The sequence below is a fragment of the Sardina pilchardus genome, chromosome 15 (genome assembly GCF_963854185.1).
Source record: "Sardina pilchardus chromosome 15, fSarPil1.1, whole genome shotgun sequence".
Lineage (NCBI taxonomy): Eukaryota > Metazoa > Chordata > Actinopteri > Clupeiformes > Clupeidae > Sardina > Sardina pilchardus.
In genome coordinates this window covers 14283652-14310529 of record NC_085008.1, presented here as the reverse complement: position 1 = coordinate 14310529, position 26878 = coordinate 14283652, and the positions used below count along the sequence as shown (strand labels likewise).

The 26878-nt window shown below is 42.7% G+C and overlaps 2 protein-coding genes across 4 annotated transcripts in view; one reads left to right on the top strand and one right to left on the bottom strand.

Moving 5' to 3' along the window:
- Positions 1-1970, bottom strand: part of sbno2b (strawberry notch homolog 2b) — a 59422-nt gene extending 57452 nt beyond the window's left edge. For both annotated transcript variants that reach the window (XM_062555502.1, XM_062555503.1), the window contains exon 1: positions 1826-1970. The gene's annotated coding sequence lies outside the window, so the exon portion shown is untranslated. The remainder of the gene's footprint in view (positions 1-1825) is intronic.
- Positions 186-26805, top strand: tm6sf2b (transmembrane 6 superfamily member 2b). Of its 2 annotated transcripts, none has more exons than XM_062555506.1 (12): positions 186-383; positions 3592-3644; positions 3923-4079; positions 4909-5012; positions 6939-7036; positions 7200-7303; positions 7517-7599; positions 7980-8104; positions 8431-8532; positions 9008-9100; positions 10806-10925; positions 26596-26805. In XM_062555506.1, exons 3-12 carry the CDS (start codon positions 3994-3996, stop codon positions 26803-26805), a joined length of 1125 nt encoding a protein of 374 aa, XP_062411490.1. In that variant the 5' UTR covers positions 186-383; positions 3592-3644; positions 3923-3993. The 2 variants fall into 2 exon arrangements, with proteins under 2 accessions (XP_062411490.1, XP_062411491.1); XM_062555507.1 differs by lacking the exon at positions 186-383 and adding an exon at positions 2008-2173.
- Positions 26806-26878: the final 73 nt, after the last annotated feature.

The following is a 26878-nucleotide window of genomic DNA, read 5'->3' as shown; positions in this document are numbered from 1 at the left end:
GCAGCGGGAGCTGTGGGCAGCCTGGCACTCAACAACAGAGCCCTGTCACTGCCAGGGGGGCCAGCACAGCAGCAGGCTGAGTGGGCACACTGTTGAGACGGGGACGGGACAGGACAGGGGGGGTGGGGGGATGGGGATGGGAGAGGAGGGGGGGCACCAGCAACAGCCCTCTGGCATCTCGGAGCTGAAGCGAAAACATGACCCCATATTTCACTTCACTTCACAACTATGCAGGCCGGGTGACTACAGTGCGTCTCTGGAGAAATGCTGTAGCAGCACGCACCAGAGCACACATGAAAGCCCCTGGGTAGCCTGCGTCTTCTGTACAGTGCCACGTCATTCCATCACTGTAAGATCGACTCTTCGCTATCACAAAAGAACGAGTGAGTTGTTAACAATCTCATGTACAGACTGTTGCCAATGGAGGAAAGACTCAATCGGCTTGACAATACAATACTAAACAGCCTGTCTCTAGATAATATAACCCCCTCAGAGTTTAATAGATGGACTGAAAAGGATACACAAAAAGCCCAAAAGTATCAACCTAAAGAAATCTCTTGACTCAGAAATAAAAAGGAAATAGTTGAATAGGCTACCTTCACACAAAGGGGAGTGCCTCTATTTCTCAAGTTATTTTAGGGCTTGTGTCATTTTGTGGTCAATAGAATCAATAGAATTGCTTAAGCCTCTTTCTGTTCTTACATTCCAGACATAGGCTACTGTCTGACTCTGAACAGACCAACAGAGTAGTTTTCAGTTTTTAATTGCTTGTGATAGGCCGGGATAAAATAAAATTATACACACAAAGTTGCGCGCACACACACACACACACACACACACACAAACACACACACACACACACACACATACAATTTAAGATTAATATCAAGAATATTTTGGTGAACCCTAGCACAGATAAAGCTCAATGATGCCTCGTTATATTGGATCGGAATGAGGTGATCCACAAATGGACAACTGTTTTACATAACTTTTCCGAAAATTCCATTTGCTTACCCATCTTACGTGTCAAAAGTTTAATCACTGACCTTAGTTATTCTAAATAATCAGGAAATTAGGAAATAGTAGGCCTACACACAGACACACACGCACACAGACACAGACACGCACTTCATGCGTCAGATGGCAATGACGTAATAGCCTGTGCATTACCGGTGAACTGCCCGAAACTAGAAAGCATGTGTCTAATTCATAATTGGCCTAAATATGTTTTCAAACTAGCCTTACCGCATCTTGTCATCTTTACTTTAACTTCGGAAAACGATATAGTTACTGATAGTAGCCTAAACTCGCTGTCTGACATTTCACTTAAGCAATCTTCCAGAGCGAACCCAAGACTGAAGTGAAAGTAGCCTACTCAACATTGACGTTACATTGTTACATTGTTACATTGTTCTTGTTATATTGGGATACAACTGTATCTGTGATAGGCCTACAACTGACATATCAATAGATTGTATGTGTTTTTTCCTATGTGACAGGTAAGTTGGGCTAACATGGTCAAACTGTTCCTCAAGTTAACAAAAGCGCTCATTTGCCTACCCTGTAAAATATGTGACAAAGAACTTAGATTTATTGGGTTAGTTTTCGTCCGATGACAGTCATATATTCCTGAAATTCAGCGTAAATTAGTTACTGGTTTGCTTTTCAAGACATCACTATCTTTCGCTTTCAGTGCACTGCCTCGCGCTCTGTCGGTCCCTAGCTGTCAATATGAAGCTGCCCTGTGGCTGATTAGCCTTCACCTAGACTCACATTAATAACTTTAGAGACCAGCTGTTAAAATACTGTTTAAATAGACACATACCTTGAAGATTTATAAAATCCAAATCCGAGATGGCGTGACTGCGTTTGATTTCTCCACCACTCCTGTTGGCTATTGAGAAGGGTTACTAACACTCAGTGCTGTTTTCCTCACTTCCTCATAGACGAGGCCATTTTGAACTGAAAGGAGATATTTCCGCAGTTGTCATGCTCCCCAAACTTGACATGTCAAGACGAATACAAGTTAGTCTATTCAGTCCGATGACGCTCTATTCTCAAAGGCCTATCTCATTCTGAACAGCATACTTTGGCGTACTGCAGTATCATCTGTCATCACTCAGTTCATTCAGAAGTGCTAAAAAGGAGAACTCGGTCTATCGCCTTCAAAAAAGTATGGCAAATAATGAAAGTAGTTACATTACTTATGTCACATATTAGATACGTTCACTTAACTGAAGCCTATAGGCAACTGAAAACTTATCTTCATGGATAACTTTTGATTTTACCATATAATTATTTCTGTTATGATAGGCTTACATTAATTGCAGGGTAGGCCCCTTGAAATAGGCTAAGTCACTTTTTTTTGCTCTCTTAGTGTTGCCTTACTTTCAAAAACGTGCAAAAAGTAGTCTAACCTGTTCAAGTTTAGAAAGCTAATTATTATTATTACAGTAGGTCTAGTGAGATGGAAATAGGCAGGCTATGGCACTGGTGTCTGGTTGAGGGGATCTCAGGTATACAGAAATGGTCAGATACACAAAGTCTATCCCTAGTCAAAAATGACTGGCAATTATAAATTAATGGGTGAGAAAATGCTAAGTGTACGTAACTTATTGATCAGATGGACTGTATGGGCACACACGCGCGCGCGCGCGCACACACGCAGACACACACACACACACACACACACACACACACGCAGACACACACACACACACACACACACACACACACACACACACACACACACACACGCAGACACACACACACACACACACACACACACACACACACACACACACACACACACACACACACACACACACACACACACTGACAGCCCTGAACCTTTCCCCAATAGTATCCTCCCCTTCCTGACTTGCATGAGCTCAGGTCAATGATATGAGGTCTGCATGCCATAAATAGCAAATGGAAGTTCAAAACTGGTTAATACAAAAAGCCGATACAAAGGTCTATCATAGCATTGGATTATACAGCACAGGCTATGTGTTAGGCCACTATTGATTTATAAAGATATAATGCAGTAGTTATTTTGACCGGAAACACAACACTACTAAACATGAAACGAACACAACAGGAAGGTTAAAATGAAACAAACCAACCTCTATCATAGGCCAACTACCTGTCCCACTACATGAGCGAACTTTCAAGACACAGAAGACACGAGCGAAATACGTGGGCAAACTCTTTTCTTATAGCACCCCCTATTGGGCATCATCATAATGCGTCTATTATTCAGGACATTTTCAAGCAAAAATGAAACTAAATGCGAATCAATCTACTGTATACGTTTAAATAAGACAAACATTAAGATATATATATTTTGCACTATTGAGTTTAGTCTCTTTGAAAATGGTTTAACGGTTTAAAAAAAAAGTCAAGGAACAATTGCAACATCTAATCCATGAAACTATTTATTAGGCTACATTCATGGCATTTCAACGGTCACGTGGTATGATGTCAAAATCTGGTGGACTAAAACTAATGCTTGTTACATAAATCTGTGACAGAATAATTATATTATATAACATGGCAAAAGCCCTATTGTCTGCTTCTTTTATTTTCCAGTAGCAATGATGTCTAGCTCAGATGCAATTGCCATTTCGCCCAGACGACGGATGGTGAGCAGTTTCTTGATTTTAATTGAAAACCTACATATTTCAGCGGATTTTTGGTCTAATAATAGTTATTGTTAATTATAGAGTGAACTGTGCACTTGTATTTTATTTCTTTTTTATTTATTGTTATTATTATTATTATTATTATTTATCATTATTGATGTCATGGTTAAATAGTGAACGCAAGAAACGGATAGCCAGAAACATTATTCATCCACAGTTAATTTCTGACTGAAGCTGTGACCTAGCCTGCAGTTCATGATTGTATGTATTTTTTTCAGAAAAACTGAACAACTGTAGAGCGGAAAGGAGTCTCTTCTCAAAAGATCACGGCCTCCTCGTCACCAGTGCAATGGCGCAGGATATATGCATATTTCTGTTTTCTTTGACCGCATTAGCCGTCCTCTATATAATGAACAATGTCCCCGCATTTCAGGAGTGAGTATATATCTATCAATCTGTCTGTCTATCTATCTATATATCTATCTAAAAGTTGATAATGTAGGCCTACTGTAGGTGTTAAACTATTACAGTACTTCAAAATGACCATTCAATATTGTTTTATGTATCTTTGCCAGAGGAGGGCGCTCAGCATTCGTCCGATCTCGCCTTGATTGAGCTGTTTCTTGGTCAAATCAAAGAATAACAGTATCTAAATATACTTTCTGTAGATTATCTTTTATATTGTTCTTTTTTTTCATAGGCAACATGCACTAGGAAATGCTAACCTGTGTGTTATTACGTTTATCATGATATACATTTTACTATTCTACAATGGTTGTGAAGCACACAGTTTTGCCACAGATTCTAAAAAGCAATTTCATTATATATGGCAGGGAGATTTTTGGGGTCAGTTCCCATATAGCAAGTTCTGCATGTCAGTCATAAATGTGGGTTCATTGTAAGCTTTCACATCTTTGCATCATGTCCTCCGGTGCTCTGGGTGTTGGGATAATTATCGCCTCCTCCATCTACCAATTCATCTCTGCTCACTAATTTAAATGTGTGAAGGGAGTGTTCATCACACACGCACGCACGCACGGGCACACACACACACACACACACACACACACACACACACACACACACACACACACACACACACACACACACACACACACACACACACACACAGAAACTAATTGGAAAAGAAAATGAGGTGGAAAATCTAAGGGAGATTATTTTTTAAAGAAATAACAATATGTGTAGATTTTGTTCTTTTTCAGCCTCCCAGAGGATTCTTCAATATCTTGTTGTAATCTTACAGGCCAATGGTAGTCCTGGAGATAGGAGTGGCTGTGCTTATAGTTGTGTTCTTCTTGGTTTACCTTGCTACCCGCCTCAACCCACCAAAAGATGTTTTCTTCTATGGTAAGACCCGCTCGTGAATTCAGTCATGTCTCCCCGTGATAAATTCACTCAGATGAAAGAGTTTTTTGTTTCGCTTTTGTTTTTGTTTTTGCCATATTACTGTATTATTCAAATAAGTATAAGGTTTGCTCCGTGCAACAGTATATCTGAGAATGAATTACATGTCTTTGAGTTTCTTGACTGGTTATAGAAAATCACAGAATCATGATGAATTGCCCGCATTGTTCATTCAGGACGGAAATCCGATTTCCTCATCAAAATCAGTGGTAATCCTTGCCCCAGACTGGCAATTATGGGAATCTGAAATTCACATTCTTCGCATAAACACCACTGAGACTCTCATTCAGTGTGACACCAACAGTGAAATTTAATTACCTATTTGCTCTCGGTCTACAGACTCCGTGCCCTGGGCATGCGAGAGGTTTCAAGGCCACCAGAATCCCCACAGATCTTATTGTTACCCTCTGTGATGGTGGTGAATGATAATGTAGTGCTGTCTGTGGTGCTTGGTTGGCTAAAGCAAACCCTTGAGCAGGATTACAGAGAGAGAGAGAGAGAGAGAGAGAGAGATCTATCACTCTGAATACATAACAGATACAGAGAAGATAAAGAGAGAGGAAGTTCTTCTTCTGTATACTGTAGATGGGTAGAACGATGACCACTAGCCTCGAAGATAATGGCGTAAACAAGTCTCACCAAATCTATTGGCTGGATCACTGCATGCCACACTATACTGTACAATACATCCTCCCAGATAGCAAGGACATTCAGAAAAATGAAACAATTGGCAAATATTTGTCTTGTTGTTTCCTTACTGTAATATATTTCGTCAAATAATGAATAGATGTACAATAGCTGGAGTTAGTTGGCCAACAGTTACCAAATTGTTCCACTTGGGCCTGTTCTGAGGAAGGCCTATTTGGGGCCTGTTTACACGACAAAGTTTTTTTGAAAAACTGTGTTTTTTTTTCCATCAATTGGTCTTTGTCAGATATCCCATGCCACTCATTATGTGTATTGGAGAATCTCTATAATCATGGCACTGGGGGGTGTCCTCTGTCGATAATAAGTGCCCTTTTGCCAGATCTTTGCTCTGAATGCTAAAGAAAAACAAAATTTACAACTTCCAGAATGAATCTCTTTCAAACCGTCCTGCGCGCATGCAGACATCATTATCTCCCACCACAGGGAGAGAAATCAATAGCTGGTTTGCGGGAGATGTTTTTGAATCTAGACTAGAGGCAAGAGGAAGGTTATGATGCTGAGCTACTTGAGAGGTAAATAAATGGAAGTGCTGCGGGCGACCATCACAGACCTATGCCCCAGACGTCTCATTCTACACAAGGAATCGGTCTATTCTATAGTTCTAAGCTGCTTGTAATTCTGTAGTTCTAAAGAACAAAGCAAGATTGTGTAATTGCACAGAGACTGATGTCTTTGCCATGGCAAGACTGAAGGGAAAATTGAATGCATTGAATGATGGTACTGGCTGTTTCTTCAGAGCTGTTAAATGGGAGATTTATGGGCAGAGTCCACCACTACCCTGTAGTTTAATTTGGGTTAAATTAGAAATGAATAAAGATAGGAATGGGATAAGATAGGGTGTGGAATTAAACACACACACACACACACACACACACACACACACAGAGAGAGAGAGAGAGAGAGAGAGAGAGAGAGAGAGAGAGAGAGAGAGAGGAGGGGGGGGGGGGGGGGGGCACTCACACCACACTTGTTAACCAGGACATGAGCAGAGCTTTCATCCAACAAATACTTCATTTGTCAGAGCCTTGATTGAATTATGCAAATGGAGCAATTTACCATTTTCCAGTAAAATTGTACATTTTGGTTCCCAAACAGCCTTTAAACACACAGCTCTAGCGTGGAATGACTATGGTGCATACTTAAGTACTTGTTTCTTTTCAGTGTTTGCTGAGTTTTCCTTCACGTGCATCATTGACCTGGTGAGTGCCATGGAGTATGATGGCTTTGCCTCAGGATTCATGGAGTTTTACCAGAAAACGGTATGTGGGGACCTACAAAAAATCTCACATGAACTAACATAATGCACCTCATATGTGGTTTTACATAATTATCAATCGTCAATTATCTTGTGTGCAAACATAATAAATGATTCATGCGTGGTTTGCCTGCGTTGTGGTTGTAATGACATTTGTGTCACCACAGGGGGAGCCATACCTTGGCACCAGCTATGCTATAATGATGTGCTACTGGGATGGCATCGCACACTTCCTCATGTATCTGGTCATGGTGCGACGCATGTCCAAGAAGTAAGAGCACCGTCATGCCTGTGCAAGCTTTTCATACCATTCAATCAAATGTGCGTTCCATAGGAAGACATGAAAGAAATTATTAAGAAGTGAATGATGTATTTGAATAATTCAGCAGCATTAGACAGAGTAAATAATCTTTCAGAAAGAAATGGATGAATACTACCCAAATAAATATATGTGTAAGATGTCCCCTTCATGTGTCCTGTACAGGAAGCCATACCGCAACCTGGGGTTGTTTTGGGCAGGCTCTTTGGTGGGCAACATGGTGGTGTTTGTGGCCGGCATTGTCGTAGGTGAGGCCCCAGCACGCAGTCTTCCCCCCTGTGACAGACTTAACTAATGAAACATCTGTGCTAGTCTGTGGCTCTGCCTCTATCATACAGTTTTCCAACAGAAAGCACTAAAATGCAATCAGTGCTTAAATAATGAAGAAGCGAACCAACAGAAAACACGATATCAAGCATCTGGACCTGTGTTCTGCAGCCAGCACACTTAAGTCCCATGGGGAATGCACATGTTGTTAATTAAAGGCAACGAGGGCTTATTACAGTAAACAATGGCTCTACAGGTGCATTTGCTTTCATTTGTGTTTCATGTGCTTAAAACATGTAGGCCTACAGTTTAGTGAACTGAAGTGTGAAAATAAATGTCACCCTATTGTGAATGTTCTTAGGCAAATACGGCATGGAGCTCCGGCCTGCCTTTTGGCTCAACATGCCCTTCCTCTTAGTACCTATGTGGGGGGCAGTGTCCTTCTTCAGAAGGCCGAGGGATCCTACTACCGTAACACTGGCTAAGGTAAGGAGTTTCAACATCATTGGAGGAGTAATCGCTTGGTCTGGATTAGTCGATGCTATGAAAGAATTTGATAATAAGAGGCAGTGTTATAGCTGTTTTACAGGACCGTAGTTCAACTCTGCTGGCTGTGCTAAAGCTCAAGTGAGGGTGGATAAACTGATGATAATGACTCGCTTTATTTCCGTAGCAGGTTCTGAACAATCCTCTACAGTGTTGGATAATCACTGTGCAAAAGAGAACTAAAAACAAAGGAAACAACACAGAAAGATGAACTCCAAACTACTAAATACTAAAAGAATGCTGAATGTTTGCGTCTTTTTTTGTAGATAGAGAGAAAGCACAAAGTATCCCTGCTGTGTCGGCCCTTCGACATGCTACTAGTCCTTGGTCTGTGTGCGGCGATGGCCTTCACCCTCTTCAGGGGTCTGGTGAGTTTCTGCTGAAGAACCAACGCAAGCTGATCTGACCTCTCTTGACACGATCCTTACATTGCAGGGCTTTCCCTTTGTCATGGATACAGAATTACTGGTGCTATGTTATCCTGGTGTTATCATTTGGCTCTGTGGCTTTTTCTTTGTATTTTTTATTTTGGGGGGAGGGGGAAGGGATAGGATTAGTATCCAAATGCATGATGCAATTATTAATTTCTCCATTTGATGCAATAAATACTTTGCCTCCGCCATCTTCTACAGTATGTGAATATTTTTTCAAAATAAACAGCTTGCTAACGATTAAGATGGTTATCTTGCACCCTGATAAAGAGAGACCATACAATTTGAGGCAGCATAATACAGATAGATTTTTCCCTCAAAGCACAAAATCAGTGACTGAATATCAATTCCTGAATATTCTCTCACAAAGTCTGAACATAATATAATTTTTCTTACTTATTCTATTCCCCAGGTTGTTCTCGGCTGCCCACTGGAGGAATTTACTTCCTACACAACCTTATATGAGCCATATCTGAACGATCCAGTCGCATACCCCAAAGTGATGGTAAGTCCAGTCTCACCACTCATTCACTCACTCATTTTTTTTTTTTACATACAATTGCTACAAATAAAACAAAATAAGGAACTGACTGAGCTTGCCACTGTATAATCAGAGGAAAGAAATGCCATCTACATAATAAACAAACCCATCAGTGGCAGCAGCAGCAGTAGCAGCAGTAGCAGCAGCACATACTGTAGGAGCTGATCTCCATCAGCTTCCTCCAAGCCTGCTCTGCCCATTCATTTCCCCTTCTGCTTGGCTTTATGGCACTCATTAGCAGTCCATTATTCATCATTACCACTCAGTGAAGCAGCCCAAAGCCTACAGCGGCACCACGGTCCCTCTTGTTCCGCGGGTGAAGAGGGCAGACCTAACTGGGTGCGGCCAGCTCCTGCATGGCTTTGTGTATGTATATGGAGGAGGGTTGTATTTGTTTTGTCTAGGTTTTTAGCCTGGTCAATAGGTTATCAAAAGTCCTTGTTCTGGCCTCGCTCCAGCCACAATAGTGAAGCATTGATCTGGTTGGACCTGCACTGTGAGAACTTGATAAGCTAATCTTTCCCCAGAGTCCTGACTGAGCCATCCATCAGCCTGACAGAGGAGACAGAGAAAGAGAGGGGGTGGGGTAGGGGGGGTGGAGGAAGAGGGGGAGAGAGTGGGTGGGGGGAGAGGGGGAGACAGACAGAGTGAAAGAGAGGGAGAGACAGAGAAAGAAAGAGCAGGAGGAGAAGAGAGAGAGAGTTTGTTTAGTGTACGTGCAAATGTGTACGTTTGTTGACACATGCGCCTCAAATAGAACCATAGACTATGTGGGCTGACGCTTCTATTTTGAGTAGCTAACAATGTTTGCACAAGATGCTGCTGCTCTGGCAACCAAAGACCTTTAAAATCCTTGATAGTGACAGATGACAGACAGATGACCGGGCCAGCGCCTCAAAGGCCCTCATCCCGCCGAGACTGAAGGCACATTTCACAGGCTCAGACTTACTGCAGGCCATTCATTAAGATTCATCTCAAACGCACACAAGTAATTCTTCAAAGGAATAACACTATTTCATTACTGGGACAATACGGAGGGCCATGCCTCAGTGAATCACTCTATGTGATTTTCACTGAGAGGCTTTGATACAATTCCCTGATGGTGGAGACATTTGGGGTATATATATTGTTATTCTCGGTTTTTCTCTCGGTACGTGTGAAGCAGCAAAGACAAGGGCAAAGACTAACAAAAGTCCCATAAAGGCGCACAGGCAGATCAATAAAGTGCCAACACGACACTACAACATTACCACCTGGTCGCATACACCCATATGGATGAAACAGTCAGGAGATGGAGATGTTTTTTTGTTGGGAAATGATAGCCATCTGGATCAGTTCAGATTACTGTCCTTTGACTGAGGAATCAGCATGGGCTTGCCTTTTGCACCGCCTACGAGTCTGGGCGGCGGGCGTTCACTGCAGGTGGCTCCACTGCTATCTGTATTCTGTGGATGCACCTGGGCAGGGTGGAACAGTGATATCCCCAGAGGGAAGGGAGGCAGGAAGTCGAGCTGCCTTCATTTGGCTCAGGAGTCCAGGGTTTCGGCGGGGGCAGGGCCAAGTGCGCCGACACTCCACACACACACACACACACACACACACACACACACACACACACACACACACACACACTCAGGTCTGGCCTCTCTGGGATGCGGCCTCCATGCAGATGCTGTGTTTCCTGTTCTACGCGTTGCCGCTGCTGGGCTCCTTCGTCTACGGCCTCTGGACACCTGGGTGCACCTGGATGCTGGACTGGACGGTGTTCGTCGCTGGAGCAATGACCCAGGTACGCGAGCGCCATATCTCAACAGGGCGAGGTAAGGTAAATAAGTGCTGGAAGTTACAGTACACAAAGGTTATAACTCATATACTTTTAAAGTGGACAGGAGGCCAAAAGGTTTATAGAACCTTGTATACATCAGAGAGGTACGGCTATTTTTTGCTGTAGTGCTACATCACGGCAACAACAGGCATTAATCAAATATTTCATGCATACATTGCGTTTCCCCCTCCATAAAGTAGTACTCATGTCCGGCCAATTCTCTTGAGGTCTCTGGGCATTTGATACGGTATGGCAGGGGCTCCGGGCTGAATCCAGGAAGTGCCTGGGGTGGGGGGTTGTGGAGAGAGTGAGCCATCAAACAACGCCCAGATCAAAGCCGCGCCCTGCCGAAGCCCATCTAGCCATCCCTCTGCCTCTCGGCATGGGAGTGGAGCTGTCATGGGATTCAGCATTTTTAATCAAAGGATGCTATCGAGGAGAGCAGCTTTATACTTCAGCTGTGGCCCGAGCTGGGCTACTGATGGCCGGCTGCTGAAGCCTGTGAATGTGGGCAGAACCTCAAAGCATTGTGTTCCCACCTTTTGTTCTCAAAAACACAGAGAATATAGTATATGAAATAATGTACAGCAGGGCTCTTCAATTAGCGGCCCGCGGGCCGGATCCGGCCCCCGAGATACTTTGTAGTGGCCCTTGAAGTGTTGGCTGATGTTATAAGCAAATCCATATTCGGTAGAGACGTAAAAAGCTGGTGGAAAACACAACGAGGTACAGCGATAGGCTACACTGCGCCTATAAATAATGTTCTGTGTGGTGCGTTGCCGTTGTAGGCTGTGTTTCTGGGTATTATTATAGTGCATGAAAATGCACTATATTGTTCTTCCTAGGTTTCTTATTATTACAGTGCATGAAAATGCACTGTACTGTTCTTCCTAGGCTTCTTATTACAGTGCATGAAAATGCACTGTACTGTTCTTCCAAGGCTTCTTCTTATCTTTATTTTTCTTCTTCTAACGCGCGCAATTCAGCTTGAACCGTTTAACGTAGAAACTTCATTCAAACGTTGTTGCGTAGGTCTTGCTTATGCCATGTGTGCTTTGTATTTTTCAACTTTGTAACTTTTATACTTTTTAAACTATGAATTAAAAAACGATTTCCCCATAGATTTAACATTGAGCTATATCCCATAGACTTAACATGGCTCATTATGACATCACGGCAGCAATTAGAATGTTACGCCAGGTGGCCAGTCCAGGTGCAGCAGCTCTCTCTCTCTCTCAGGCTCTTGAGACTACATTTTCTGTTCCCCTGTATCAACTGTATCAACATAAGTCTTCCTAATTCCATCCAACTTTCTATCCATTCATCTTCTTCAAACCATTCACTCATCCACCCATTCTAAACAGTCTGCCTATCAACATCAATTAGACGATCTACATTCAACTTTTAAACAATCTACTCTGTCTCAGGCTTTAAGCAAAGTAAGCAAGCTCTGTCTCTGGCTCTCTTAAGACTAGCCAGTTAAATTGATTACACCTGTATCTGTATCCACAACTCTCAGTAGAGCTGTGTCTCTCCATTCTACAAGAATATAAGGCACATTCCATCCAACTTTCTATCCATTCATCTTCTTCAGACTATTCACTCATCCACCCATTTAACATCCATTAAACTCTCTATCAACATTAATTAGACTATCTTCATTCAACTTTTAAATGATTTACTCTGTCTCAGGCTTTAAGTAACACTCTCTTAAGACTAGCCAATTAAATTGATTACACCTGTATCAACTGTCAGTTTCTCTGGCTTTAAGCATACAATCTCTCTGAAGACTACATATCCTGTTAACTGTTTCCTCTGTCTACAACTGTTTCAAAATAAAAGTCCTCACTGCATAATACACTATTAAATCATTTAACCATTGAAACTACTCAACTATTTAACGGTTCAACCATTCCAACTGTCAGTTATCATCAACTATGCCTCCAGTCAACTACATGAAACCTCCATGTACCTAGCAACCAACATAGCAACCATTCAAATTAAGCGTTTATGACCGTTTCCATAGCAACCAACATGATTATACTGCAGTAACTTCTTGTTTCCTGATAGTGGCCACCATAGATACCCTAGCAACAAATGTTTCAAAATAAATGTCCTCACTAGCAAGTTATCTAGTTAGCAAGGTTAGCATTGTTAGCATAGCTAGCATTTTTAGCATAACTGCAAAAAATCATCAACTAAGTTAGCTAATCAACCTGGTTAGCATTGCTAGCAAATCTAGCATTGTTAGCATAGTTAGCATTTTTAACATTACTGTTAGAAATCATCGGTTAAGTTAGCTAATCAACCTGGTTAGCATCGTTAGTAAAGTTAGCATTGCTAGCATAATTAATTTTTTTAGCACAACTGCTAGAAATCATTAGCTAAGTTAGCTAATCAACATTTTAACATGAATAAAAATCATTAGTTCAGTTAGAACTGGAATGTTTCAACTTTAAACTGTCTACCTTCACACTATCAACTCTCTGTAAACTATGCAACCACCATGTTTACCCTAGCTACACCTTAGTAACCATATCTACATTATCTATCTTTTTTGCATTTTCATGCACTGGTAATTCCTTGGAATTGCATTTCTGGTTACAGTGCATGAAAATGCACTGTACTGTTCTTCCTAGGCTTCTTATTATAGTGCATGAAAATGCACTATATTGTTCTCCCTAGGTTTCTTATTACAGTGCATGAAAATGCACTGTACTGTTCTTCCAAGGCTTCTTCTTATTATTATTCCGCTGATCAAATTCATTTTTTCTATTCAGCTTGAACCGTTTAACTTAGAAACTTAATTCAAACGCCGCAACGTAGGTCTTAAATAGGGGAAGGCTGCTAAGTATTTTTCAACTTTGTAACTTTTATACTTTTTAAACTATACATTAAAAACTATTACAAATTTCCCCATAGACTTAACATTGGCCTCTATGACATCACAATCGGATCATTAAGCAATTAGAATCTTATGCCAGGTGGCCAGCCCCACCTGCAGCAGCCCTCTCTCTCTCAGGCTTTAAGCATACAATCTCTCTGTGAAGACTACATATCCTGTTAACTGTTTCCTCTTTCCACAACTGTTTCAAAATAAAAGTCCTCACTGCAATAATACACTATTAAATCATTTAACCATTGAAACTACTCAACTATTTAACTGTTCAACCATTCCAACTGTCAGTTATCATCAACTATGCCTCCAGTCAACTACATGAGACCTCCATGCACCTAGCAACCAACATAGCAACCATCAAAATTAAGCGTTTATGACCGTTTCCATAGCAACCAACATGATTTTACTACAGTAACTTCTTTATTCCTGATAGTGGCAGCCATGGATACCCCATCAACAAATGTTTCAAAATAAAAGTCCTCAGTACCAAGTTAGCTAGTTAGCATGGTTAGCATAGTTAACATTGTTAGCATAGTTAGCATTTTTAACATAACTGCTAAAAATGATTAGCTAAGTTAGCTAATCAACCTGGTTAGCATTGTTAGCATAGTTAACATTGTTAGCATTGTTAGCATTTTTAGCATAACTGCTAAAAATGATTAGCTAAGTTAGCTAATCAATGTGGTTAACATTGTTAGCATAGTTGGCATTGTTAGCATAGTTAACATTTTTAGCATTACTGCTAGAAATCATTAGCCAAGTAAACCAATCAACCTGGTTATCATTGTTAACATAGTTAACATTTTAGAATACCTTTTAGAAATCATTAGTTAAGTTAGAACAGGAATGTTTAAGCTTTAAAATGTCTACCTAAACACTATCAACTCTCTTTAAACTATGCAACCACCATGTTTACCCTAGCTATACCTTAGTAGCCATATCTACATTATCTATCTATATTTTTTTTGCATTTTCATGCACTGGTAATTCCTTGGAATTGCATTTCTAGTTATTAAACTTCTTCTTCTAACGCTCGCAATTCAGCTTCAACCGTTTAACGTAGAAACTTCATTCAAACTTTGTTGCGTAGGTCTTGCTTATGCCATATGTGCTTTGTATTTTTCAACTTTGTAACTTTTATACTTTTTAAACTATTAGTTAAAAACTATCACCATTTCCCCCATAGACTTAACATTGCTCATTATGACATCACGGCAGCAATTAGAATGTTACCCCAGCTGGTCAGCCACCTGGGCACCAACTGTCAGTTTCTCTCAGGCTCCTCTCTGAAGACTACATATTCTGTTCCCCTGTATCCTCTGTGCACAACAGTATCAAAATAAGTCCTCCTAATTCCATCCAACTTTATATCCATTCATCTTCTTCAAACCATTCACTCATCCACCCATTCTAAACAGTCTGCCTATCAACAACATCAATTAGACGCTCTACATTGAACTTTTAAACAATCTACTCTGTCTCAGGCTGGCTCTCTTAAGACTAGCCAGTTAAATTGATTACACCTGTATCTGTATCCACTACTCTCAGTAGAGAGCTGTGTCTCTCCATTCTACAAGAATATAAGGCACATTCCATCCAACATTCTATCCATTCATCTTCTTCAGACCATTCACTCATCCACCCATTAAACTGTCTATCAACATCTATTAAACAATCTGTCTATCAACATCCATTAAACTCTCTGTCTATCAACATTAATTAGACTATCTACATTCAACTTTTAAATTATTTACTCTGTCTCAGGCTTTAAGAGTACTCTGGCTCTCTTAAGACTAGCCAGTTAAATTGATTACACCTGTGTCAACTACTCTCAGAGAGCTGTATCAGTGTCTCTCTTAACAAGAATATAAGGCACATTCCATCCAACCTTCTATCCATTCATCTTCTTCAGACCATTCACTCATCCACCCATTAAACTGTCAATCAATATAAAACAATCTGCCTATCAACATCCATTAAACATTCTATCTATCAACATTAATTAGACTATCTACATACAACTTTTAAAGTATTTACTGTGGGTCCCTCTCAAGCAGCGTTTATATGTCCTCCCTCGCTCCTCGATCCTCAATGATCTACATAAAGAAAGATAGAAGAAGGGCTAGACTATCCCATTGTTGCCGCTCCATCATTCTTTATGTAGATCAGTGAGGAGCGAGAGAGGACGCGTAAACGCTATGAGAGGCACCTTCTGTCTCAGGCTTTAAGCATACAATCTCATTAAGACTACAGATCCTGTTTCACTACTTCCTCTGTCCACAACTGTTTCAAAATAAAGGTCCTCACTGCAATAATACACTATTAAATCATTTAACCATTGAAACTACTCAACTATTGAACTGTTCAACCATTCCAACTGTCAGTTATCATCCACTATGCCTCCAGTCAACTACATGAAACCTCCATGTACCTAGCAACCAACATAGCAACCATTAAAATTAAGCGTTTATGACCGTTTCCATAGCAACCAACATGATTATACTGCAGTAACTTCTTGTTTCCTGATAGTGGCCACCATGGATACCCTAGCAACAAATGTTTCAAAATAAAAGTCCTCACTAGCAAGTTAGCTAGTTAGCATAGTTAGCATTGTTAACATAGTTAGCATTTTTAGCATAACTGCTAGAAATCATCGGTTAAGTTAGCTAATCAACCTGGTTAGCATTGTTAGTAAAGTTAGCATTGCTAGCATAATAAGCATTTTTAGCGTAACTGCTAGAAATCATTAGCTAAGTTAGCTAATCAACATTTTAACATGAATAGAAATCATTAGTTAAGTTAGAACTGGAATGTTTCATCTTTAAACTGTCTACCTTCACACTATCAACTCTCTGTAAACTATGCAACCACCATGTTTACCCTAGCTACACCTTAGTAACCATATCTACATTATCTATCTATTTTTGCATTTTCATGCACTGGTAATTCCTTGGAATTGCCTTTCTAGTTATTCTTTTTCTTCTAACGCTCGCAATTCAGCTTGAACCGTTTAACGTAGAAACTTGATTCAAACTTTGCTACGTAGGTCTTACTAAGGAGACCTGTGCAATATATTTTTCAACTTTGTAACTGTTATACTTTTTAAACTGTAAATTAAAAACTATTAAACATTTCCCCATAGACTTAACATTGCTCATTATGACATCACGGCAGCAATTAGAATGTTACGCCAGGTGGCCAGTCCAGGTGCAGCAGCTCTCTCTCTCTCTCTCTCAGGTTACATACACTGGCTCTCTTAAGACTAGCCAGTTAAATTGATTACACCTGTATCTGTATCCACTACTCTCAGTAGAGAGCTGTGTCTCTCCAGTCTACAAGAATATAAGGCACATTCCATCCAACTTTCTATCCATTCATCTTCTTCAGACCATTCACTCATCCACCCATTAAAATGTCTATCAACATCTATTAAACAATCTGCCTATCAACATCCATTAAACTCTCTGTCTATCAACATTAATTAGACTACCGGTATCTACATTCAACTTTTAAATGATTTACTCTGTCTCAGGCTTTAAGCACACTCTCTCTTAAGACTAGCCAGTTAAATTGATTACACCTGTATCAACTACTCTCAGAGAGCTGTATCAGTGTCTCTCTTAACAAGAATATAAGGCACATTCCATCCAACCTTCTATCCATTCATCTTCTTCAGACCATTCACTCATCCACCCATTAAACTGTCAATCAATATCTATTAAACAATCTGCCTATCAACATCCATTAAACATTCTGTCTATCAACATTAATTAGACTATCTACATACAACTTTCAAAGTATTTACTGTGGGTGCCTCTCAAGCAGCGTTTATATGTCCTCCCTCGCTCCTCGATCCTCAATGATCTACATAAAGAAAGATAGAAGAAGGGCTAGACTATCCCATTGTTGCCGCTCCATCATTCTTTATGTAGATCAGTGAGGATCGAGGAGCGAGAGAGGACGCGTAAACGCTATATGAGAGGCACCTTCTGTCTCAGGCTTTAAGCATACAATCTCATTTAGACTACAGATTCTGTTTCACTACTTCCTCTGTCCACAACTGTTTCAAAATAAAGGTCCTCACTGCAATAATACACTATTAAATCATTTAACCATTGTAACTACTCAACTATTTAACTGTTCAACCATTCCAACTGTCAGTTATCAACTATGCCTCCAGTCAACTACACGAAACCTCCATGTACCTAGCAATCAACATACCAACCATTAAAATTAAGCGTTTATGACCGTTTCCATAGCAACCAACATGATTATGCTGCAGTAACTTCTTGCTTCCTGATAGTGGCCACCATGGATACCCTAGCAACAAATGTTTCAAAATAAAAGTCCTCACTAGCAAGTTAGCTAGTTAGCATGGTTAGCATAGTTAACATTGTTAGCATAGTTAGCATTTTTAGCATAACTGCAAAAAACATCTAACTAAGTTAGCTAATCAACCTGGTTAGCATTGTTAGCAATTTTAGCATAGTTAGCATTTTTAGCATTATTGCTAGAAATCATCAGTTAAGTTAGCTAATCAACCTGGTTAGCATTGTTAGTTTAAGTTAGCATTGTTACCATAGTTAGCATTGCTAGCATAGTTAGCATTTTTAGCATAACTGCTAGAAATCATTAGCTAAGTTAGCTAATCAACCTGGTTAACACTGTGAGCATAGTTAGCATAGTTAACATTTTTACCATTACTGCATGAAATCAGTAGCTAAGTTAACCAATCAACCTGGTTATCATTGTTACCATAGTTAACATTTTAACATGAATAGAAATCAGCAAATCAAAATGTTTCAGCTTTAAACTGTCTACCTTCACACTATCAACTCTCTGTAAACTATGCAACCACCATATTTACCCTAGCTACACCTTAGTAACCATATCTACATTATCTATCTATTTTTGCATTTCATGCACTGGTAATTCCTTGGAATTGCATTTCTAGTTCTTCTTCTAACGCACGCAATTCAGCTTGAACCGTTTAACGTAGAAACTTCATTCAAACTGTGTTACGTAGATCTTACTTACGCGATGTGGGCTTTGTATATATCAACTTTGTAACTTTTATACTTTTTAAACTATTAGTTAAAAACTATTACAATTTCCCCCATAGACTTAACATTGCTCATTATGACATCACTGCAGCAATTAGAATCTTACGCCAGGTGGCCGGCCACCTGGGCACCAACTGTCAGTTTCTCTGGCTTTAAGCATACAGTCTCTCAGAAGACTACATATCCTGTTAACTGTTTCCTCTGTCCACAACTGTTTCAAAATAAAAGTCCTCACTGCAATAATACACTATTAAATCATTTAACCATTGAAACTACTCAACTATTGAACTGTTCAACCATTCCAACTGTCATTTATCATCCACTATGCCGCCAGTCAACTACATGAAACATCCATGTACCTAGCAACCAACATAGCAACCATTAAAATGAAGTGTTTATGACCGTTTCCATAGCAACCAACATGATTATACTGCAGTAACTTCTTGTTTCCTGATAGTGGACACCATGGATACCCTAGCAACACATGTTTCAAACTAAAAGTCCTCACTAGCAAGTTAGCTAGTTAGCATGGTTAGCATTGTTAGCATAGTTAGCATAGTTAGCATTTTTAGCATAACTGCAAAAAATCATCAACTAAGTTAGCTAATCAACCTGGTTAGCATTGTTAGCAATTTTAGCATTGTTAGCATAGTTAGCATTTTTAGCATTACTGCTAGAAATCATCGGTTAAGTTAGCTAATCAACCTGGTTAGCATTGTTAGTAAAGTTAGCATTGCTAGCATAATTAACATTTTTAGCATAACTGCTAGAAATCATTAGCTAAATTAGCTAATCAACATTTTAACATGAATAGAAATCATTAGTTAAGTTAGAACTGGAATGTTTCATCTTTAAACTGTCTACCTTCACACTATCAACTCCCTGTAAACTATGCAACCACCATGTTTACCCTAGCTACACCTTAGTAACCATATCTACATTATCTATCTATTTTTGCATTTTCTTGCACTGGTAATTCCTTGGAATTGCATTTCTAGTTCAAAGACGTTACTTGTACCTTGCTTCGTTTTTACGCAGCGTCACCAACATGTTGACGTGCGCCAAATCCAAGTTGTTTTCCTCAAAGCATGAAGCATTTTTGGTGCATGAAATCTCACCGGTATAGTGTGCCTCTCCAGTCCAAGCATATCCTCGCGAAAGCATTCGCCACTCGTAATGTAGCTATTGAGGCAAATAGGAGTCGGTTTAAAAGTTTAACTTTGGTGGCATCAGTAGGCTACTGTTTCATGCGCTCACTCGCTCGGAAGTCCTGCAGCCACTGCACCTCAGCCAATTGCACGTATTGTTTAGAACGAGTTGAATATAAGTTCCATTTTAGCTTAGTTTCAAGGTAAATTGCCACTACGTTGGAGTATATAAGCTACAAACATTTTAACGGGTTTGACCACGCAAATATTCAGTGTGAATCTGTGAAACTAATACACATCCATCGCCTTGATGTCAAGTCCACTGTAAGTAACATTGATTTGTGAACACGTTCATCCAATTTAAATGGTGGGAACGTTAAATGTACACGTATTGTCAGGGAATCACTCGGGAGAGGAAAAGGCAAACAGAGAATTAGTAGCAAGGACCAGGCTTTATTTGCTCAGAGCTGACAGGGGCAGATCCACACAGAAGTTTTAAAGTTACAAAAGAATATCCAAAAATCCAAAAGCTCAGAGGAACGACAAAGTAACAACTGAAAGATGCCAAACCAGAGCAAACTCAACTTAAATAGGGAGTTGTATCCACCAGAGTCCAAGAAATCTCAGTAAAAGGTTTCCACCAAAAAACCACGACAGAGTCTTAGGAGCAGAGTCACTAGAAGCCACTGTTGACGACGCTCGGTGACAAACTGTGGCAGAGAGGGAGTTTAAATGGGAGTCTGGACAGGTGAGCTTAATTAATACTCAGGGGAGTGAGAACGAGGAAATGGAGAGTCATTAGGAAACGAGGGCGTGGTCACCGAGCAGCCAGGCAAGGGCGTGACAGTACCCCCCCCTCCAGGGGCCGCTCCTGAGAGATGCCGTGCCCGGCGCCGTGGTCGTCCCCGACCTCGCGGAGCTGGACGATCCGGACGACGCTGGTGGAACTCGCGAAGCAAGGTCGGGTCCAGGACATCGTCTCGGAGCACCCAGGAACGATCCTCAGGTCTGTAGCCTTCCCAGTCAACTAGGTACTCGAGACGACCCCTACGGCGCCGGGAATCCAGGATGTCCCTCACGGCATAGATTGGCCCATCCTCAGTCAGGAGCGGTACAGGAGGTTCCACGCCCAAGCCTGACTCTGTGGAAACAGGAGGAACATAGGCCTTCAACAAAGACACATGGAACGTAGAGTGAATTCTCCAATTTGAAGGCAGTTGAAGCCTGTAGGTGACAGGAGTGACCTGCTGCACAATGTGAAAGGGACCAACGAATCTGGGACTTAGCTTCTTAGAGGGTAGTCGTAGGCGGATATCACGTGTGGACAGCCAGACCCCCTGTCCCACGGCGAAGTCCGGAGGAGTGGAGCGGCGGAGGTCAGCATAGCGTTGGTGTCGGCGGACTGCCCTCTGGAGGTGGCAAAAGGCTCTGTCCCAGACCCTCTCACTCTGCCGAATCCAGTCATCCACTGCCGGGACGTCAGATGGCTCGATTGTCCATGGGAACAGCGGCGGTTGATGACCGAGTACGCACTGGAACGGGGTGAGGCCCGTGGTGGGCTGGATCAGGGAATTTTGTGCGTACTCGGCCCAGGGCAGGAACTCGCTCCAGCTTTGCTGGTGTTGTGAGCAGAAGGCCCGCAGGAAGCGTGAGATCTCCTGAACCTTCCTCTCCGTCTGCCCATTCGCCTGAGGGTGGTATCCAGAGGTCAGACTCACGGTCGCACCTAGACGAGAGAAGAAAGCTTTCCAAAAATGAGACGTGAACTGAGGTCCTCTGTCTGACACTATGTCCTCCGGCAGTCCATAATAAGCGAACACCTTCTGAAATACTAAATCAGCGGTCTCCTTAGCACTAGGAAGCTTTGTCAGAGGAAACAATTTACACGACTTGGAAAACCGGTCAACCACAACTAAAACACAAGTGTTACCCAGGGAGTTAGGGAGGTCTGTGATGAAGTCCAAACCTAGGTGTGACCATGGCCGACGTGGAATGGGCAGCGGGAGGAGTTTTCCTGCAGGCAGGCGGCGAGGGCTCTTTGTCACGGCACAGGTTGCACAGCCTGCAACAAATCTCCTGACGTCTCGGCTGATACCGGACCACCAATACTTCTGTCGCAGCAACAAGAGGGTTTGGTTGGCCCCAGGGTGGCCAGTGCCCAGTGAACAGTGTACCATCTCAATAACTTGAGTGCGCAGGTCAGGAGGGACGTACATGGCGTGGATGGGAGTCCCTGGTGGAGCTGGTTGGGAACGGTTCCGGTCCTGAATCTCGTCATCCAATGCCCACTGGATGGCTCCCACGATCCTTTCAGAGGGGACGATACACGTGGGACTTTCCTCAAGGTCGTCTGCAGCATGGATCCTGGAGAGTGCATCAGCCTTGACATTGCGAGACCCTGGACGATAGGAAATTATAAAATTAAATCGGGTAAAGAAAAGGGCCCACCTGGCCTGTCTGGGATTAAGCCGCCTTGCTTCTCTCAGGTATGCAAGATTCTTGTGGTCTGTCAGGATCTTGAAGGGATACTCGGCCCCCTCCAACCAGTGGCGCCACTCCTCCAGAGCCAGCTTGATGGCGAGTAGTTCCCGGTTGCCTATATCATAATTTTGCTCTGCTGGGGTGAGCTTCCGGGAATAGAAGGCACATGGTAGGAGGTGAGAAGATGTCCCCTGCCGTTGAGAGAGGACTGCGCCCACTCCGGTGCTAGAGGCATCAACCTCTACGACGAACGGTTTCTCTGGATCTGGGTGTCGAAGAACGGGGGCTGAGGTGAACGCTGTCTTGAGATCCTGGAAGGCCATCTGTGCTCCGGGACACCAATTGAGGGTCTTGGGTTTGCCCTTCAAGAGAGAGGTCAGTGGTGCAGTGATCATGCTGTAGTTACCAATAAAGCGTCTATAAAAATTGGCAAACCCCAGGAATCGCTGTAGCTCCTTGACGGAGGTGGGCGCAGGCCACTGTCGCACAGCCTTGACCTTTCCCTCGTCCATGCATACTCCCCCTGGGCCGATGTGGTAACCCAGAAATGGAACCTCTGAGGTCCCAAAGGAGCACTTCTCCGCTTTCAGGAAAAGCTGGTGGTCCCGGAGCCTCTGTAACACTTGGGACACATGATCAAAATGTTCTTTCTCTGAGCTAGAATAAATTAGGATGTCATCAATGTACACTAATACAAAACGGTTCAGAAAATCTCGGAGTACCTCGTTCATGTAGCCCTGAAAAACAGAGGGGGCGTTAGCGAGCCCATAGGGCATCACTAAGTACTCATAATGGCCACTTGGTGTCACAAACGCCGTCTTCCACTCGTCCCCGTCTCTGATCCGAATCAAATTATAGGCACTCCGTAAATCCAGCTTCGTGAAGGTCTTGGCGCCTCTGAGGAGTTCTAGGGCTGCTGGGACGAGGGGAAGGGGGTATCGAAACTTCACCGTTATTTTGTTCAGGGCCCGGTAGTCTATGCATGGACGAAGCCCTCCATCCTTCTTGGGCACGAAAAAGAAACTGGAAGCAGCAGGGGACGTCGAGGAACGGATATATCCCTGTTTGAGGGCTTCTCCTATGTACTCCTCCATGGCCCTCTGTTCAGGAAGTGACAACGGATACACTCTACCTCTGGGCACTGGCTCACCTGGCAGAAGGTCGATGGCGCAGTCCCATGGGCGGTGAGGAGGTAGTTGTGAAGCTCTCACTGGGCAGAATACGTCATGGAACTGGTGGTACTGAGGTGGAATGGAAATACTGACATTTTCCTGTGGGCTCTCCACAGATGTAGCATGCAAGGGAAGGTACTTGGTGGTCTCCTGGAATAAACGTTGAGGTAGATCAGTCAGACAGTTCTGGAAGCAGTGTGAACTCCAACATAATACATCTCCAGTTTTCCAACACACAACTGGAGAATGATGAATTAGCCAGGGTCTTCCCAAAATTAGTTCAGCCATTGAGTCCTCCAAGACCAGGAAGGAGATGGATTCCTTGTGGAAAAGCCCCACCTGCAGCTCGATGGGACCCACCACCTCCTTTATGAGTCCCCTTCCTAGGGGCTTCCCCGTGATGGATTGAACGGAGCAGGAGTTTGGGTTGGGTGAGGTGGTGAGTTGGAGACGCCGCTGTAGGGACCCTGAGATGAAGTTGCCCGCTGACCCCGAGTCTATGAGAGCAGAAACAGTGGTACATATTCCTTGTATACACAAAGTCACTATAGTACTGAGAGGAGTAGTACTAGGCATAGTTAAGTGTACGAGACTCACCGAAGGAAGCTGGGGTCTCACCGGACAACGGGCGATGATATGACCAGCAGCTCCACAATAGAGACACAGGTTCTGGGTCATGCGTCGTTTTCGTTCAGTGGGAGTCAGTCTCATTGTCACGACATCGAGCTGCATTGCCTCATCGCTACTTGTGGGTTTCAGGATCCCTGCAGTAGCTCCAGTGTTTAACTCCTGGAGACAGCCCTCTCGTCGGTGGGAAACCCGGATAGCCATCTGAATAAATCGCTCCAGACCCATGGAGTCATCATAGGCAGAGAGATACAGGCGCAATGTTGGCTCAAGTCCCTGTCGGAAGGTGGTGATCAGCGCGGTTTCGTTCCAACCACTGGTGGCTGCCAGGGTCCGGAACTGGAGTGCATATTCCGTAATGGGTCTCTTACCCTGGCGGAGTTGATATAGCCTCTGTTGTATGGTGGAATCTCCTTGAGGCAATGCAAATACTTCTTTGAAATGTGTAACGAAATCATCGAGAGTCGCAATGGTAGCCCCTCCTCGGTTCCAGACACCCTCCGCCCATTGTAGTGCTTGGCCTCGAAGCAGACTGATGACATATGCTATCTGGGACCGCTCAGTTGGATAACGGCTGGCTTGCATCTCCAGGGCGAGTGCGCACTGAAGAAGAAATCCATTGCACTCTGCTGGATCACCTGAATAGGTCGCTGGGTTCGCCATGGGACTCGGCGAATTCGGTGGAGCTGACCGGATGGTCGCTACGAGAGTTCGACGGAGTTCGTCCACCATCTCTCGAAACTGCTCCTGAGCTGGGCCGGCTGCCTGGTCCATGCCAGTTCCCGACCGAGCGTTCTGTCAGGGAATCACTCGGGAGAGGAAAAGGCAAACAGAGAATTAGTAGCAAGGACCAGGCTTTATTTGCTCAGAGCTGACAGGGGCAGATCCACACAGAAGTTTTAAAGTTACAAAAGAATATCCAAAAATCCAAAAGCTCAGAGGAACGACAAAGTAACAACTGAAAGATGCCAAACCAGAGCAAACTCAACTTAAATAGGGAGTTGTATCCACCAGAGTCCAAGAAATCTCAGTAAAAGGTTTCCACCAAAAAACCACGACAGAGTCTTAGGAGCAGAGTCACTAGAAGCCACTGTTGACGACGCTCGGTGACAAACTGTGGCAGAGAGGGAGTTTAAATGGGAGTCTGGACAGGTGAGCTTAATTAATACTCAGGGGAGTGAGAACGAGGAAATGGAGAGTCATTAGGAAACGAGGGCGTGGTCACCGAGCAGCCAGGCAAGGGCGTGACACGTATGTTGAGAAGAGTTAAATATGCGACCGATTACGCACATTCATTTCTTTTGAGCACCGTTTGAAACCTGTTTGTACCCATTGGAAATTGTATGGACTTAGCAGTTACTGCGCAAAGCTCAGATATCATTGCTGTTAATGTTATCACAGATTTCATATTAGCCATATTAGCAATGTACTGTAGATCCAGTGTCACCTTCCCAATGCTGGTAGTGGCCTGTGGCAGAAATATTCCCAAAACACAAATACAACAAAATAACCACCAAAAAAACTAGATTATTATTTTACAAAATGCAACATATTAGCAATATAGATCCAGTGTCACCTTCCCAATGTTGACCTACCACTGTGGTAGTCTGGGCCTGTGGCAGAAATATTCCCAAAACACAAATAGAACAAATAACCACCAAAAAACGCTATTATGCTTTTACAAAATGCAAGTATAGATATATGCAGTATAGATCCAGTGTCACCTTCCCAATGTTGGCCAACCACTGTGGTAGGCTGGGCCTGTGGCAGAAATATTCCCAAAACACAAATAACCAACAAAAAACGATATTATGCATTTACAAAATGCAACATTTGAACACCCATGTGCTGTTGTAGTTTATTGTATCATTTGTACGTGATTACTCATATTTCAAGCGGTATTTCTCCGGCCCCTCAGTTGTGATACTTTTCATGAACTGGCCCCTATTACAAACTAATTGAATAGCCCTGATGTACAGCATAGTCATTATGATGATAGATATGTTCGCTTTTTAAAAAATTCTATTAGCATGATTCTGTTATTAATTCAATTAAAATGTCATAAAAGATTAACACAAGTTGAGATGAACAATATGAATATGTCTCTACAGCAGTGGAGCTGAAACCAACTGACACACTCTCTAGCTCCTTCTCCGATTGGCATGTTCTCATAGCTGACCATGTTCCATGTTCTAACCATGTTCTAACCATGTTTTAACACCCCCCCCCCCCCCCCCCCCACAGTGCCAGTGGTCTCACATCGGGGCATCACTTCACTCGCGCACCGCCGAGATCTACCACATCCCTCCGTCGTCCCTGGTGCCGGTGCTCCTGGCCAACGTGATGTATGCTGCGGTGCCGCTGCTGCTGGCCAGGCGCTGCACGGGCAACCCCGCCTTCTTCATGACCGCCGCCACCCTCACACAGTCCAACAACGAGAAAAAAGTCAATTAAACTTGAACGCAAGTGTGTGTCCATGTGGAAGCATGTGGTGTGTGTCAGTGCTTTGTGTCCAGTGTCGATAGAA

Excerpts from the sequence above, each read along its gene's own strand:
- tm6sf2b (XM_062555506.1), top strand. The coding sequence starts at position 3,994 with ATGGCGCAGGATATATGCATATTTCTGTTTTCTTTGACCGCATTAGCC. Across the intron at positions 4,080-4,908 it reads AATGTCCCCGCATTTCAGGA|GCCAATGGTAGTCCTGGAGA; the intron begins GTGAGTATATAT and ends GTAATCTTACAG. Across the intron at positions 8,105-8,430 it reads CTACCGTAACACTGGCTAAG|ATAGAGAGAAAGCACAAAGT; the intron begins GTAAGGAGTTTC and ends CTTTTTTTGTAG.